Source organism: Suillus fuscotomentosus (genome assembly GCF_016647785.1).
Source record: "Suillus fuscotomentosus strain FC203 chromosome Unknown F5891scaffold_140, whole genome shotgun sequence".
Taxonomy (NCBI): domain Eukaryota; kingdom Fungi; phylum Basidiomycota; class Agaricomycetes; order Boletales; family Suillaceae; genus Suillus; species Suillus fuscotomentosus.
In genome coordinates, this window is record NW_024539652.1 from 25,313 (window position 1) to 41,341 (window position 16,029).

Consider the following 16,029-nt stretch of genomic DNA (forward strand, 5'->3'; position numbering starts at 1 on the left):
AATTGAAGAGTTGGACTGGCACGAGCAGTGAGAATGAATTGAGTGAGTTACCTATGAGTATTCATACTCAATGGTGGCGGGCCATGGGTCAGATTGATGCACTGAGGTTATGACGTACGACAGAAGGATGTGATAGGGCATGTGCAGAGAGGTCTAGGGTAGTAGGGTTGAACATTGAATGAACTCATGAGAAATTAGTAAAGACTTTGACATAATTAGATGCACTATGCCGTGATAGTAGGTATGCACGACAGAAGGGCAGTGATAGCCTGAGGGCATGTGCAAAGAGGCCTAGGGTTTGAACATTCATAAATCGGACTCGTGCTCATAAATTTGAACATAATTGAATGCACTATGATAGAGATGTCGTAGTCACACCACTATAGGACGACAGAAGGGCAGTGACAGGGCAAGGGTAGAGAGGTCTAGGGCTCATAATCAAACTCATGTTCAATGAACATGTTGTCCAGCTCCTCCACAACAGATTCTGTGCTTCCATTTTTCTCCTGGCCAAATAAAACTTCTTCTTCAACCCCAGCATAGTCATAATCTGAGTCTTCATCATCTGGCTCCCGATGGTCTAGATTGTCTCCATCAATGTCTAGACCATCAGAAATGTCGTGAATGACAAGCCCCTCGATATCAAACCTGTCGTTATGAGAGTAAATATGGCCTACCCCAAGACCATAATGAAACCGCATGAGCATATCTCTGTCAACAAATCTAAATGATGATCAGTGGATAGGAAGTACTAGGAAGTTTCAGCGCACTCGCCTATTGACATAATATTCACACCAGTCTCCTTTGTCACCAGCTGTGCCGGATAAACCTCTGGCATCCTTATGCTTCATTCCTTTGGAGAAGCAAGGAATCAAGTGAGATGCTCTGAGGACGTCAGCTGGATTCAAAAACCCGAAAGAGTCCTCGCTATCCAATGGAGGAAATTTAAGGTGATGCAATGTAGTGATGCCAGAGTCAACATGTACTTCTTCATACCAACGCACAAAAAGAAACTCCAATCTATGGGTGGTATGGTACGGACTGCCAATATAAACCACATTGACATGGTGGATGCCTAATACCTTGGCGTAGCGGTAGTGCGTTCTAGGTTCACCATGGTTGCTGAGGACCATAATGTTGCAGTGCCAAGTTTTGGGGTTGATGACGTCTTGGTCCCTCCTAGTGTCATAGGTCGTGTAGTTGATTTGAGCGATGTTGTGGTGGTAAATGCGATTTCGTTTGAAGAGAATGTTAGCGATATCTCCTTCTGCTTCTTGACCAGATTGAGAGAGTTGAATACGACCGAGAAGATGATCTCGCAAGCGTGAAAAGTAATTCTATAAAAAGCAAATCAGATGAGAGAATGTATGCATCGTCAATAGTTACATACCTTTATAGCGGGGTCACCCTCTCTAGCTCGAAGATAGGAGCCGATATCATCGTGGTTTTTCTCACTCTGGCCAATGTGATAATGTACAGAAGGATTACTCGTTGTAATATCTGCTGCATCACCTGATTGTGTCTGTTGAAGACGACTCTTGATGCGCCTGATTCGAGTTTGGCGACAGTTCGATTTGTGTGAGTTGTCTGATAAAAGATTTTCGATCTGTCCAGAGGTATCTTCCCTTGCCAGTGCGATGCTCTAGTTCTCCCTATCAAAGCGGTCAAAACCAAGAAGACCTGAGGTGCTTGGAAACATACAGGCTCTGTGCTATAAGAGTCAGTTGTACCAAAGTGTCTTATGCATGAGACATAATCTCCAAGGGCAGTGAAATTTGTAGGTCTGGAGATTGAATGACACTTTCCTGCGTAATGGTTTGTCTGCAGTCAATGTCACCTTCTCTGCCTGACCGGCAGTTTTCTTGCCCTTGTCCACCTGAGATCTTCTGGTAGCTTCCTTTGCCTGATACCTTGAACGAGCATTTACTTCCCTATCTAGTTCTCTTGCATCATAGGATGCACAGACGACCTCCTTAAATCGTCTAAACAGGTTACCGAGATCAACAGTTGTTGTATCAAGAATTTCTAATGTTAGGTCTGAATGCATCCGCAGCTTGGCTAAGCCATGCCAATGCGCCAAGGTAAACAGTAGATCTTGGATGATCTTATTGTGATTATTGTTTGGAAGCAGTCCATCAAATACTGGTATAGCGCACTTGAAAAGAGACTCAGTTGACTTATTGTAGCATAGAAGTCAACATACCTGAAGTAAGTCTTCAAAATTACGAGCGGCCATGTTTGACAAGTCAGAAGTATTCGCTGTGAATCGTCTGATAGTTGACTGTCTGAATGGTGGTACAAGTCTATATCTAGAGTGAATGATCAGCATTCTGTGGACAAAAGGTAGCGATAACATTAATTACCACTGGTCTAACTCATGGACCAGATCTTTATTCACTGATTGTATGATCCTTAGCAAATGAACAAGTAGTGAGCACCATATGCCGAGCTCAACTTCATGGAGAAGATCAACAACCAAGGCTTCAAACACATTGAAGCCGTGAGGACGTAGTCTATTAGACAGGACATTCTAGAGGGACTGGTCAGTTGGGTAAATGAGCAATGAAATATTACTAACACATGTAGGCACCCAGGAGCAGGGCTTGAGTATATTCTCTACTGCGGTGCTATCGACGCCATAATTTTTGTCATAGATGATCTGTCTTGCTGTGGTCACCAACTGATCACGTTCTTCACTTGAACGCAGGAGTGTAATCCTTTGCTGCCCATCACGTGGCATGCCAAGGTTGTGCAGTCTATTTTTTGGGATGAGACATCTAGGGCAAGGGCATCCTCCTAACTGATGAATGGTCGCAACAAGAACTCTGTTGCGGTAAGCTTCCGACCTAGTGTCTCAAGGTAATAACTCACTTCTCAGGATAGTCTGCTGAGTATGTGAATATCCTTGGGTAGAATCTACGCTTGATCCCATCACAACACTCAATTACAATGCCATCTGCATATGCTTCCAAAAACTCGTCATCGAGTAAAACTCCCCATTGAGCCTGGAATAACTCTCTCTGGCAGTGCGTCGTACATTCTCGTCCGACACCCTTCCCTTCTGTATGCTCGCAAGTGAAGTCTTTGAAAGAGTCTGGAAGCTGCGTACAATAGTTGAGTTATTGAAGACGAAAGAAAACAGATAGGAAAGTTACCTTTTGAAAATATGCTACATGATTGCTTAGATGGCAGGAAGGTTTGCAGCGACGATATTTCGATTCATTCCCAAAATATAAGTAAACTGGCCAGAGCTTGGCATTGCCGAAACTTGTGAGGTGCGTAGCATCTGACCAGAACATGAGTGAGACTATCATCCTTGGTAGATCACAATCAAGTTCCCTGGGAGATTCTTGTAGTTTCTGATGCGCGTCCATAAATGCTGAAGACTGATACAGCTCGCCTTGGATTTTTACCTCTCTTTGAAGATGGTCCGATTGCCATAGGAGCTCGTATGGCTCGTAATGAAACAATTCATCATCACGTGCGCTTGACAGCTTCTCTCGTATGACACCAACTAGAGAGCGATGATATAGATCCACCCCAGAGTATGTTTGAACTCCCGCTTGCTCATTGGTATGTGCGATGGGAACCTGAATAGATACTTGAGTTTTATGCCAGCCGGCGTCTTCATCTTCCCATTCTTCATTTCCTTCCTCGTAGTCATTCTGGCCTAAAGTCAAATTGATTTTCCTCCAAGGCGTCGCACGAACACCATCTTGATCAAAGTTTGAATCTGTGACAATATTGATAAGGTCATTGAAGCTTTGCTGAGATTTCTGTGCCCCCCCCCCCCCCCCCCCCCATTCCAATACCAATCGCCTAGTTCCAAGGATGATCTATTGGTATATGGGTAGTAAGGAGAAGCTTCATCTAAAGTGGGTGTCTCGCCATTTAATGGAAGTCTTTCCCTCCCGCTACCAGGAATAGTACTTATATCCTCTAGCGTGATCACCTCTTCAGGATCATGAGATGGTGGGTTTGGGGAGAAGAACTGGCACAGGAGCCCAAAGATGTTACAAGGAGTGCGAAAAGGAGGTAGTGCCTTTGAAGACTGAGTATGAGGGGGTGGGGGAGAGTCTGAAGACTGATTGATGTGGTTGGTGGGCACACTTGGAAGAGGTTGAGGTAGTATATCTTCAAATTGCCTGTAGCGTCTAGGTAACTGAATGTCCTGACGTCTAGTCCTACGCTGGGCCAAGGGTAAATCCTCTTGACCACTAACACTGAGGGGTGCAGGGGCAGTGATTTCTTCTGTTAACAAAGACTCGGAGGTGGAGATGATATCCACCCTGGGAGCATCATTTCCGGTGACTAGAAGATCTAAGGCTGGAGAAGTTGGCCTAGTATCGGGAGAAATAGGATGTGATGAGCCTCCCCGATCCCCAAGACATGTACGAGCCCTTTTGACAGACCCAAGAAGATCTTTGGCTTTATTCAAAGCAGAGAAAAGACGCTTTTTGCCCTTGACGCAAGATTTTTGGTGTCTTGTGAATGCACTTTCCTGCTGAAATCCTCGGCCACAATTACATGTGAATTTGGGTGGGATGACCTGGTTCATAGAAAGGCTTAATTGATGTTGAGATATGTGGTAAAGACCACGCAAAACTTTATTTCATTGACAGGGAGGAGCGGGCGATGAACGTGGATGATGAAATTGGCTCACCGCACTGAGCCATACATGTGAGATTAAGTAAGCACTGGTAAATCGAGCTCATCATTGTCAGGCGCCTGACAACGATGAGCTCGAGTTTTCTTTGTGACAAACATCAATATGATATCATGGCATCATACAATTCAGATACTTGTTGTACTCTACAATCTTTTTATGTGAGTCTGCCCAAGATTCCAATACAATCATCGCTCTAAAGACACATATATATAAGTATATATATATACTACAACATGCGTGGTTAAGTATCCGAGTTCATCAAGTGGGTAATCATTACTGTACACCGTAAAGGGCTGTGCAGAGATGTGTTTAGGAGTCAGACCAACAATCGCCTGTGTCAGAGCTATCGAATATGTGCTCATACTGATCAGCAAATGAGCGACGACATGGTGTGGTGCCTGCTATGGAGCATACTGCCCGACATGAATTAGCTTGATTCTGTTCTTGTGAATACTATGTAGAGCACTCACTCATGTCACTCTCTATGAGGTATTGTATGGCGTCTGAGAGGAGTTCGACCTCTGTTTGAGCACGCCGATGTATTGATTGCATTAGAGATAACTCTGCTTCAAGAAAACGTACTTCAGCCTCAGGGTTGGATAAGTCGCTAGCTTGCAATATTAGAATTTGCAAGGAAGCTCCTTCCGTAGCCCTATCGTCCATGTAGTATTCCTCTATGCATTCCTCCACCCACGTACTGACCATCCCATAAGGGCGGCAGGCAATCTACCAGAAATCATGGAAGCAAATCCAATGATGGTGGTTATCGTGCTCACCTCGGGTAACACCAGTGTCTTGTATATCGTCAGGAGTTTAGATGTGACAGATGTTGATTCATCAGTCACATCACCTATAGCAGGACCAGTATCACCGGAAACTCCAGTCGCCATGCCACTTAACCACTTGCTACATTTAGCGTTCACCAACTCTGGCTGGTGCAAACTCATTGAACTAACTCTTGAGAAATTGCTCGACAAGCACCCATCAGCCCTAGAGACAGGGCGTCTACATGACGCTTCCAAATAATTATTAATATTTCCGTGCAGAATACATTGATTAGCATACATACATCCTAAGTGTGGCCGGAAGACATCCATGGCCTGAGAGTATAGCGATAATTCCAACTGAGCCCTATCCCTCTTATCTTCCAAGAACTCTAGTTCCATTGCAAGGTGATTTGAGCTAGTATGATTCTGCGGTTGTATCTTGTACACCTTGAACCTTTCTTCTTGCATAACTTCTATCTGGCGTGCCATGACAAGACGCCATAGATCACCAGAGTAGACATGTCCTTCCAGGAGGAAGAGCAGCAATCTGAGTTCAAATTGAAGCTGCATATGAAACATCAGATGAAGATAATTCAATGGTAAAGGGTGCTGACCGTGGGGTTTGACTGACAATAAATCCACCATCTTAGCCCGTCTACCCCTGCAGTGGAGGAGGACAGAGCAAGGGCTCCTTTACGTGAAATTGTAGATGGTGGAAGGAGAGATGAAAGACGGTTATTGAGATTTGATATCATTATGTATGTACAGAGCTAGTGGTACAGAACGTGGTGTGCTTGAACGTGGGAATTTGTGCGACTGAGGGTTCACTTTGATAAGAAACAACTTCGTATCAATTGCATCAATCAACTCAGCAAACACGAGTCTACATACAATATAATACTCTTATTTGAAAGTAATCCTTGGGCACTAGTGGGACCTCATAGCACGCCTAGTCCCCTACTCTATCACAAATCTCACAGGTTTTGAACAATATCTGGAACTCCTCTTTGCTGATTCCACCGCTAGTGAATGAGCTAAGCCTAGAAAAGAGAATGTCTTGTTCTCGATAAGACCACATCTGCAAGATGACTGGCGGTTGACATTCTGTCACTTCATCAGTACTACTTCAATCTGCGTAGTAGAGTAAGACTAACCTCTGCGGCGATAAACATGAGTACTTTGTGACAATAGCTGAAAATATCTGTCAATTTTAACTGAATGATCATCAGTGGTCAGTAAAATAATATAATGCCAAGCAAAAAAAACGAACCTTCATATGTGCAACTATCTGTAGCACATCTAGTTGTCCATACCAAAGTTCCTGTTGTCGCATTCCACCAAGGATACACAATAGACTCGACATAGGTTTTTTGAGTTCCATCAGCACAAAGACAGCAAGGATATTTGAGATGGTGCTCTGTTCTATAGTTCTCAAATTGATCCGGAGGAATCATGTTATTCTGGTCGTCAGTAGGCCTGCATCACATCAAGTCCTGGTAAGATATTTGAATGTATACATGATAAAGACATCATACCATTCCCAATCAATCATAGTTTTTGACTTCGTGTCGTAGTGCAGGAGGGAAAAGGTGCATAGCATAGCTTGAGTAATAAGCTTGGCTAATCTGCGATTGTTGCCTTCATCGTGTAGGGGTGCAGTTATGACCGACGAGGATGAAGGTGAACAAGGCCTGGTCCATCGATACTGGCCAACCCCGCCCAACTGGCAGGGCGTTTTTATGCCAAAATGGCAGTAGTATTCATCACTTGGCGAGTCTCTGGCTTGTTTCGTAATCAGCCAGCGAGTTCATAACACTGAGCCACAAGCTAATAATAACGAGCCAACCAACCTTAATTACTTAAGTTGGCAGAAGCCAAAATTAATGCATGTCACGGTCGAGGCTGTGGCTGTTACCTGTGGCGCACCTAACAAGGAGTTTCAGTCGTTCGCCAGTACAGCATGAATTTAAAATCAAAGCCAAAACCTTCTGAATAAACCAAGACACCTTAAGTGCAATTGCTTGATCACAAAAACCATCGTCGGGCGTGATTTTCCCCAAATAAATTATGCATGGGCAACTGCCAATACATTCAGAGCTGGTCTTCGTGAATGTTCATGACCATCAAAAAAGTTGCCCACAACGTGATCATTATGCTGAAATGGGGTAGCTGCCAGTATGGAGCGAAAGTTGAAAGTATAGCTATCACTGGCAGTAAGCTACAGCTGTTAGGACATAAGAACATCCAATAGTAAAAAGAAACAAATACAGCAACCAATGAGCCTTTCCTCGCGAACCCAATCTCCACCATTCGCAAGTCTGGCAAAGAGGCCATTTGTCATCCATGAGACTCTCAAAAATCATCCTCAACAATCAGAATATGGTCACACATCTTCGTTACGAGCTGTCATCATGATAGTAGTCCTACCAACCTTAGCAGCCCGTATCGTCTCTAGGACAACTGTTTAGTTGGCAGGATCGAGCGATGAAAGTACGCTCGTCCAAAATCAGGTCCACCTGAGATGAGGGACACGTTCTTGCTGTCATATCCCTGTGGAAGTGACATCACAGATTCGTGAACATTCGCTGCACAAGCAGTGCGCTCGACGTCTGCGTTGATAATCCCATTGTCCTTGCTGACTCGTTGGTAGGCAATGTTTTCTCGGATGCTGGCATCGAAAGAGGTTGGAAGTTTGGTTGACAATGGCAATACGGTCGTGAAGATGCTTGAGACTTGACACACATCTAGAGGTATGTTTACGTGCCTTTGACGATAAGCACGGCGCCAACGAGGGCCTTGGTTAAGTAGATGAGAGCGCTGGAGACACAATAAGAGCACCCCTCGACGAAAGTGCCGAGGACACCAGTGGCAAGGTACTGTGAAGTAGCCTTGTCGAACTGAGCCTGTTCTTCAGGCTCAAGAGACATAGCATGAATGCCACGAACATTAAGAACAGACTGCACTACAAATCAGGTCGACAAACATCAGACTTGACAACAACTTACTTCATAGTACACCTCCTCAACGAGCCCATGACTCTGACAAACCCAGGCACAATAACCAGCCCAACGAATGTCAATTGCCAGCAGCTGTCACCTAGAGGAGGAGCCCCTTCAGTGACAAATTCCGTATTATACGGGCCACCCGACCTCCATAATATCCCGTATGAGACGGGCCAGCTGATCATGGGCCCATGTTGTGTATATTCTCGATGATGACGGATGGGCCGGGACACATATTATTTCCGATGGAGACGGGTGGGCCCATGTATGCCAATGATATATATATCCTTAATGTTGACAGATGGGCCGGGGGAATATGATCATTCATGGAGATGGGTGGGCCCATCTGGGTAATATGTAGAGTAGGATATTATAGACAGCTGGGCTGAAGAGAGATGTAAGGCAAATATTGTTATATAGACGGGCGGGCCGACGTGGGTGTATTACATATATGGGTGGGCCGAGGTAGGGAAATATTACATAGACGGGTGGGCTGACGTAGGGTGTATTACATATACAGGTGGGCCGACGTGGAATGTATTACATATATGGGTGGGCCGACGAAAGGGATATCAAATAGACCGGTGGGCCGAGGGTGCTATAAAATATTTATTACATAGACAGGTGGGCCGAGGTGGGGTATAATTATATAGACGGGTGGGCCGATGTAGGATGTATTATATAGACGGGTGGGCCAACATAGGATGTATTACATAGATGGGTTGGCTGACGTGGGGGATAATACATAGACGGGCGGGCCGACGGGGGTGTATTACATATATGGGTGAGCCTAGATATGTTCCATCAAGACATACAGCTGATGTAGCCACCAGCGAATCAAACACATAGGATACATGTACACTATGAGTGCATATACCTACCATCAACCACCAAATCTAAACCCCTAAGCACAAAAACATGAATCAATCATGTGTGGCATTGACCAATAATCCAGGACTGAAGTGGAAAAACCCCACACCTGAACCCTGGTGTGCAACAAATCCTATTTCTAAGCATGGACACCAGAAGCACAACACTCACAAAAATATATATGTCAAATTTTCAGTGCCAAACCCCAAACCGAGATGTACCAACCCCCGAACCACGAACCCCGAACCCTGAAACCCGAGACTGCCGGGTCTCAGGTATCGGGTGTCCGGAACTCGGAACTTGGGAGAATTTGGGGAGATCAATACAATTTAATTTACAATCGAGTTGATTGACAACACATTGACTTACCCATGTTTGCAATATATTTTTGTTTAGACATACCGAGTTCCGAGTTCCAGACACCCGAAACTCGAGACTGCCGGGTTTCGGGTTTCGGGTGTCCGGAACTCGGAACTTGGGAAATTTTGGGGAGATCAATACAATTTGATTCACAATCAAGTTGATTGACAAACACATTGACTTAACTATGTTTGCAATATATTTTTGTTTAGACATACTGAGTTCCGAGTTCTGGACCCCCGAACCCCGAAACCCAAGACTGCCGGGTCTCGGGTATCGGGTGTCCGGAACTCGGTATGTCTAAACAAAAATATATTGCAAACATAGTTAAGTCAATGTGTTTGTCAATCAACTTGATTGTGAATCAAATTGTATTGATCTCCCCAAATTTTCCCAAGTTCCGAGTTCTGGACACCCGACACCCGAAACCCGGCAGTCTCGGGCCTCGGGTATCGGGTGTCCGGAACTCGGAACTCGGTATGTCTAAACAAAAATATATTGCAAACATGATTAAGTCAATGTGTTGTCAATTAACTCGATTGTAAATTAAATTGTATTGATCTCCCAAAATTTTCCCCGAGTTCCGAGTTCCGGACACCTGATACCCAAGACTGCTGGGTTTCGGGTGTCGGGTGTCCAGAACTCGGAACTTGGGAAAATTTGGGGAGATCAATACAATTTGATTCACAATTGAGTTGATTGACAAACACATTGACTTACCCATGTTTGAAATATATTTTTGTTTACACATACCGAGTTCTGAGTTCTGGACCCCCCAACCCCAAAACCCGAGACCCAGCAGTCCACAATTCTGGGGTTCAGGGGTTGGTAAAATGTGTATGAATATATGAAAGGTTGAATGAAACATTTTTGAAAGATGTCTCATATCAAATGTTAAGTCCCGAGTTTCGAATTTTGGGTTTCAAGACTCCAGGTTTCGGGACTCGGCACTCCCGAAATCCGGAAGTTGAAACTCGGGATTTGACATTTGATATGAGACATCTTTCAAAAATGTTTCATTCAACCTTTCATATATTCATACACATTTTACCAACCCCCGAACCCCAGAATTGTGGACTGCCGGGTCTCGGGTTTCAGGGTTCGGAGGTCCGGAACCCGGAACTCGGAACTCAGTATGTGTAAACAAAAATATATTTCAAACATGGGTAAGTCAATGTGTTTGCCAATCAACTCAATTGTAAATCAAATTTTATTGATCTCCCCAAATCTCCCCAAGTTCCGAGTGCCAGGACCCCCGAACCCCGAACCCCGAGACTGCCAGGTCTCGGGGTTCGGGGGTCCGGAACTCGGAACTCGGTATGTAGAACAAAAATATATTTTAAACATGGGTAAATCAAATTTTATTGATCTCCCCAAATTTCCCGAGTTCCGAGTTCCGGGACCCCCGAACCCCGAGACCTGGCAGTCTACAATTTCGGGGTTCAGGGGTTGGTAAAATGTGTATGGATATATGAAAGGTTGATTGAAACATTTCTGAAAGATGTCTCATATCAAATGTCAAGTCCCGAGTTTTGATTTCCGGGTTTCAGGACTCCGGGTTTCGGGACTCCGGGCTTCGGGACTCAGCACTCTTGAAACCCGGAAATCGAAACTTGGGACTTGACATTTGATATGAGACATCTTTTAAAATGTTTAAACCAACCCTTCATATATCCATACACATTTTACCAACCCCCGAACTCCGAAATTGTGGACTGCCAGGTTTCGGGGGTCCGGGGGTCCTGGAACTCGGAACTCGGAATTTGGTATGTAAGACAACAAAAATATCTTTCAGGGTTCAGGGGTTAGTGAAATGTTTATAGATATATGTAGATTAATTCAAACATGTCTGAAAAATTTCGTTCATCTCAAATGTCAAATCCTGAGTTCCGGACTTCGGGACTCGGCACCCGGCAGTCAGGGTTGGGGGTTCGGCACTGAAAATTTGACATTTGGGTGTTCAGGTTTCGGGTGATATCTAAATCAACAACTTCGAGTTCTGCCAAAGCATGAAACTTGAAACCCAGTGTGCAACATGTTGATTTTTCATTTATATCACACAAATCATCGAGTTCCGAGTGCCGAGGGCTGAGACCCAAAGCCTGAGACCTGAAAATATGTACACAACATGTCCATTTTTCACTCACTGCACAAATCACCGAGTTTCGAGTGCCAAAGCGTGAAACTTGAAACCCAGTGTGCAACATGTCCATTTTTCATGTACATTACACAATTCATTGAGTTCTGAGTGCTGAGGGCCGAAACCCGAACCCCGAGACCTGAAAATATGTATGCAACATTTCCATTTTTCACTTGTTGCACAAATCACCGAGTTTCAAGTGCCGAAACCCAAAACTCGAAACCCGGTGTGCAACATGTTCATTGTTCATTTACATTACACAGTTCATTGAGTGCCAAGGGCAGAATCCTAAAACCTGAAGCCCAAAAACATGTATGCCACATGCCCATCTACTCATTGCACAAATCACCAAGTGTTGAGTGCCGAAACCCGAAACCCGGTACTTCAAATCAGTAGTCGGGTACTTGGTACTTGGTTCTGATACTTGGTACCTGAGAATCAGTAGTCAGGTACTTGGTACTTGGTTCTAATTCTCGGTACCTGGGAATCAATAGTTGGGTACTCCAGCCAATAGTCCCAAGTCCCGAGTACTGATATTTGATATTCGGTAGTCAGGTTTGGAACTTGGGTCTTGGTTTGGTTATCATTTGACTGAGATATTGGTAGGCAATATTGGCACTCGGAGCTCAAATACTGACTATCAACTATCAAGTGTCGGGACTTGGTAATCGGTAGTTGAGACTTGGTGCTTAAATGGATATTGCATATATACATAAAAATACAAAATATGTTCCTATGTGTTCATTTCTAGGTGAACAGACTTTGGAATTATATCTCAATCATCTATTCAACAATAGAAACAATGTATCAGGAGCTCAGGACCATAGGGTAATCCTTTATTGTATAGTGTACCTCCCCCTCTTCTGGTGGTTCACCCGCTGGGGGTTTTTCCCTGTAAAGCTGGACCTCAAGGACTGTAGGGAGTCTATTCCTGAGCATATTCGGAGTAGATATATCATATAACCAGCCCAGGACACACAGGATCCTTCTCCAGGAACAAAGCATAGACAATTGCACTTGTGACATTTTTTCACAATTTTCAGTATCTTGCCCTTGCATCCATGATCCAACCTTTTAATATATAATGAGCATAGCTTATATTCTTGCTTCTTATGACCAAGATCAGCTCACAATAGGCTGGAGTTTGTGAGCTAGTGTGCATACTTGCCATTTTGCCTGATAAGGGGCCCATGCCTTCAAAACATTGAATCTTCATAATCAGAAACCTGGGGTACATTTCAAATATCTTAAGTATCATAGACATAAATTTACAGACAAATCAACCAAGAATTGAGTACTGAGGAAGTGAAATGGGTAAGAAATTGAGTGTGGGAAAATTCAAAGACCCAAAGCATCGAAAATGGTTAGTTGAGCAGTGGTAGGACTTTAATGCTGGGTCAACTCATATTTTCACTATATCCCTTCTACCCACCCCCTACCCTCAGGGCAGTAGGCAGTATGGGTTCCTTGGGTAGTTTACAATCTATCCTACATATTTGTAATGATATTTTTGGCCTGAATCATATATAAATGTGACTTTGTATAAAAGATGTCTACTGTCACTCTCCACACATCATTTTGCCTATCATTACATCAATCCTTCATGAATATTTCTAAGCTTTTAAGCTATTATAATGGATGTATATGAGTGTTATTCCAGGTCTCTGATCACATCACAGGCTTGTCATGTTGGATATCTCGACATAATGTGCAAGTCTCGCTATTAATATTCATTCTTTATCTTTAGACTCACTTACTGCACACATGTATTTCATTTGTCATTATTGATGTTTTGGATTTCTTTAGCTTATATCTTGGTCACATGGTAACCAATGGACGAGAAAAGACTACAAATAAACTCACCTAGACTCGGACTACAACCTTGATTAAGCTGACTACTGATTCCCAGATACCGAGTATCAAAACCAAATACTGAGTACCAATTACCATGTACCAAGTACTGCGTAATGAGTAACAAGATAACCAATTGACAAGAAAAGACTACCACTACACTCACCTGGACTTGGACTACAACCTTTGGTAAGGAAGTTAAGCATAATAACAACTTTCATTTTTTCATTATTGCTGATGTTTTGCTGAATGACAAGGAAAGACTACCAAATCACTCACCTTGACATGGACTACAACTGTCATTTTTCATTATCATTTGCCTATATTGACTACCGAGTCTCGAGTACCAACCACTGACCACCAATCACCGAGTGCCAAGTACCGAGTACCAATAGGGAATAGTGTGGGTGAACCCCGGGGTATGAGTAGCACTACCCCCACCCATACCCCATGATATACCCACACCCACCTTGTGGGTGTGGGTTTTTTGGTGGGTATCAGGGAGAAACTACTGAGTCTTGAGTACCAACCACTGACCACCAATCACCGAGTGCTGAGGACCGAGTACCAAGTACCGAGTCCCGAGTCCCGAGTCCCGAGTCTCGAGTCCCAAGTACCGAGTACCGAGAACCGAGTACCGAGTACCGAGTACCGAGTACCGAGTACCGAGTACTGAGTACCGAGTACCGAGTCCCAAGTACCAACCACTGACCACCAATCACTGAGTGCCAAGTACCAAGTACCAATCACTGAGTGCCAAGTACCAAGTACCAAGTCCCAAGTCCCAAGTCCCAAGTACCGAGTACTGACAAATACAATTCCCAGGTTATTTGAGCCCTACACCAATGGATAATACATACAAATACAATTTGTGTCCATTTGAAGTACCGGGTTTCAGGTTTTGACACTCGACACTTGGTGATTTGTGAAATGAGTGAAAAATGGACATGTTGTGTACATGATTTTGGGTTTCGGGCTTTGGGTCTCGGCCCTCGGCACTCGGAACTCGATGATTTGAGTAATGTAAATGAAAAATCAACATGTTGCATGCCAGGTTTCGAGTTTCGGGTTTCAGCACTCAAAACTCAGTGATTTGTACAGTGAGTGAAAAATGGACATGTTGTGCACATATTTTCGGGTCTCGGGGTTCGGGTTTCGGCCCTTGGAACTCGGAACTCAATGACTTGTGTAATATAATTGAACAATGGACATGTTGCACACCCGGTTTTGAGTTTCAGGTTTCAGCACTTGAAACTCGGTGATTTGTGCAACAAGTGAAAAATGGAAATGTTGCATACATATTTTCGGGTCTTGGGCTTCGGGTCTCGGCCCTTGGCACTTGGAACTCGATGATTTGTGTAATGTAAATGAAAAATTAACATGTTGCATGCCAGGTTTCAAGTTTCGGGTTTCAGCACTCAAAACTCGGTGATTTGTGCAATGAGTGAAAAATGGACATGTTGTGTACATATTTTCGGGGTTCGGGGTTCGGGTTTCTGCCCTCGGAGCTCGGAACTCAATGACTTGTGTAATATAATTGAACAATGGACATGTTGCATGCCGGGTTTCGAGTTTTGGGTTTCGGCACTTGAAACTCAGTGATTTGTGCAACAAGTAAAAAATGGACATGTTGTGCACATATTTTCGGGGTTCGGGGTTCGGGTCTCGGACCTCGGACCTCGGAACTCAATGATTTGTGTGACGTAAATGAAAAATCAACATGTTGCATGCCGGGTTTCGAGTTTCGGGTTCCAGCACTCAAAACTCAGTGATTTGTGCAATGAGTGAAAAATGGACATGTTGTGTACATATTTTCGGGTCTCGGGGTTCGGGTTTCGGCCCTCGGAACTCGGAACTTAATGACTTGTGTAATATAATTGAACAATGGACATGTTGCACACCCGGTTTTGAGTTTCGGGTTTCCGCACTTGAAACTCAGTGATTTGTGCAACAAGTGAAAAATTGAAATGTTGCATACATATTTTCGGGTCTCGGGGTTCGGGTTTCGGCCCTTGGCACTCGGAACTTGATGATTTGTGTAATATAAATGAAAAATGGACATGTTGCATGCCAGGTTTTGAGTTTCAGGTTTCAGCACTCAAAACTCGGTGATTTGTGCAACAAGTAAAAAATGGACATGTTGTGCACATATTTTCGGGGTTCGGGGTTCGGGTCTCGGACCTCGGACCTCAGAACTCAATGATTTGTGTGATGTAAATGAAAAATCAACATGTTGCACGCCGGGTTTCAAGTTTTGGGTTTCAGCACTCAAAACTCGGTGATTTGTGCAATGAGTGAAAAATGGACATGTTGTGTACATATTTTCGGGTCTCGGGGTTCGGGTTTCGGCCCTCGGAGCTCGGAACTCGA

General features: G+C 44.0%; 2 protein-coding genes across 2 annotated transcripts; both read right to left on the minus strand.

The window, feature by feature from the left end:
* Positions 1 to 4,978: 4,978 nt before the first annotated feature.
* On the minus strand, positions 4,979 to 6,191 carry F5891DRAFT_1198079 (uncharacterized protein; the record flags this gene model as incomplete). The annotated part of the gene is made up of 5 exons (XM_041368579.1): positions 4,979 to 5,082; positions 5,140 to 5,395; positions 5,446 to 5,684; positions 5,739 to 6,000; positions 6,051 to 6,191. 5 exons carry the CDS (start codon positions 6,189 to 6,191, stop codon positions 4,979 to 4,981), a joined length of 1,002 nt encoding a protein of 333 aa, XP_041217824.1.
* Positions 6,192 to 8,192: 2,001 nt separating this feature from the next.
* Positions 8,193 to 8,363, minus strand: F5891DRAFT_964805 (uncharacterized protein; the record flags this gene model as incomplete). Its single annotated transcript, XM_041376119.1, has 1 exon — positions 8,193 to 8,363. One exon carries the CDS (start codon positions 8,361 to 8,363, stop codon positions 8,193 to 8,195), a length of 171 nt encoding a protein of 56 aa, XP_041217825.1.
* Between the last annotated feature and the right edge of the window lie 7,666 nt (positions 8,364 to 16,029).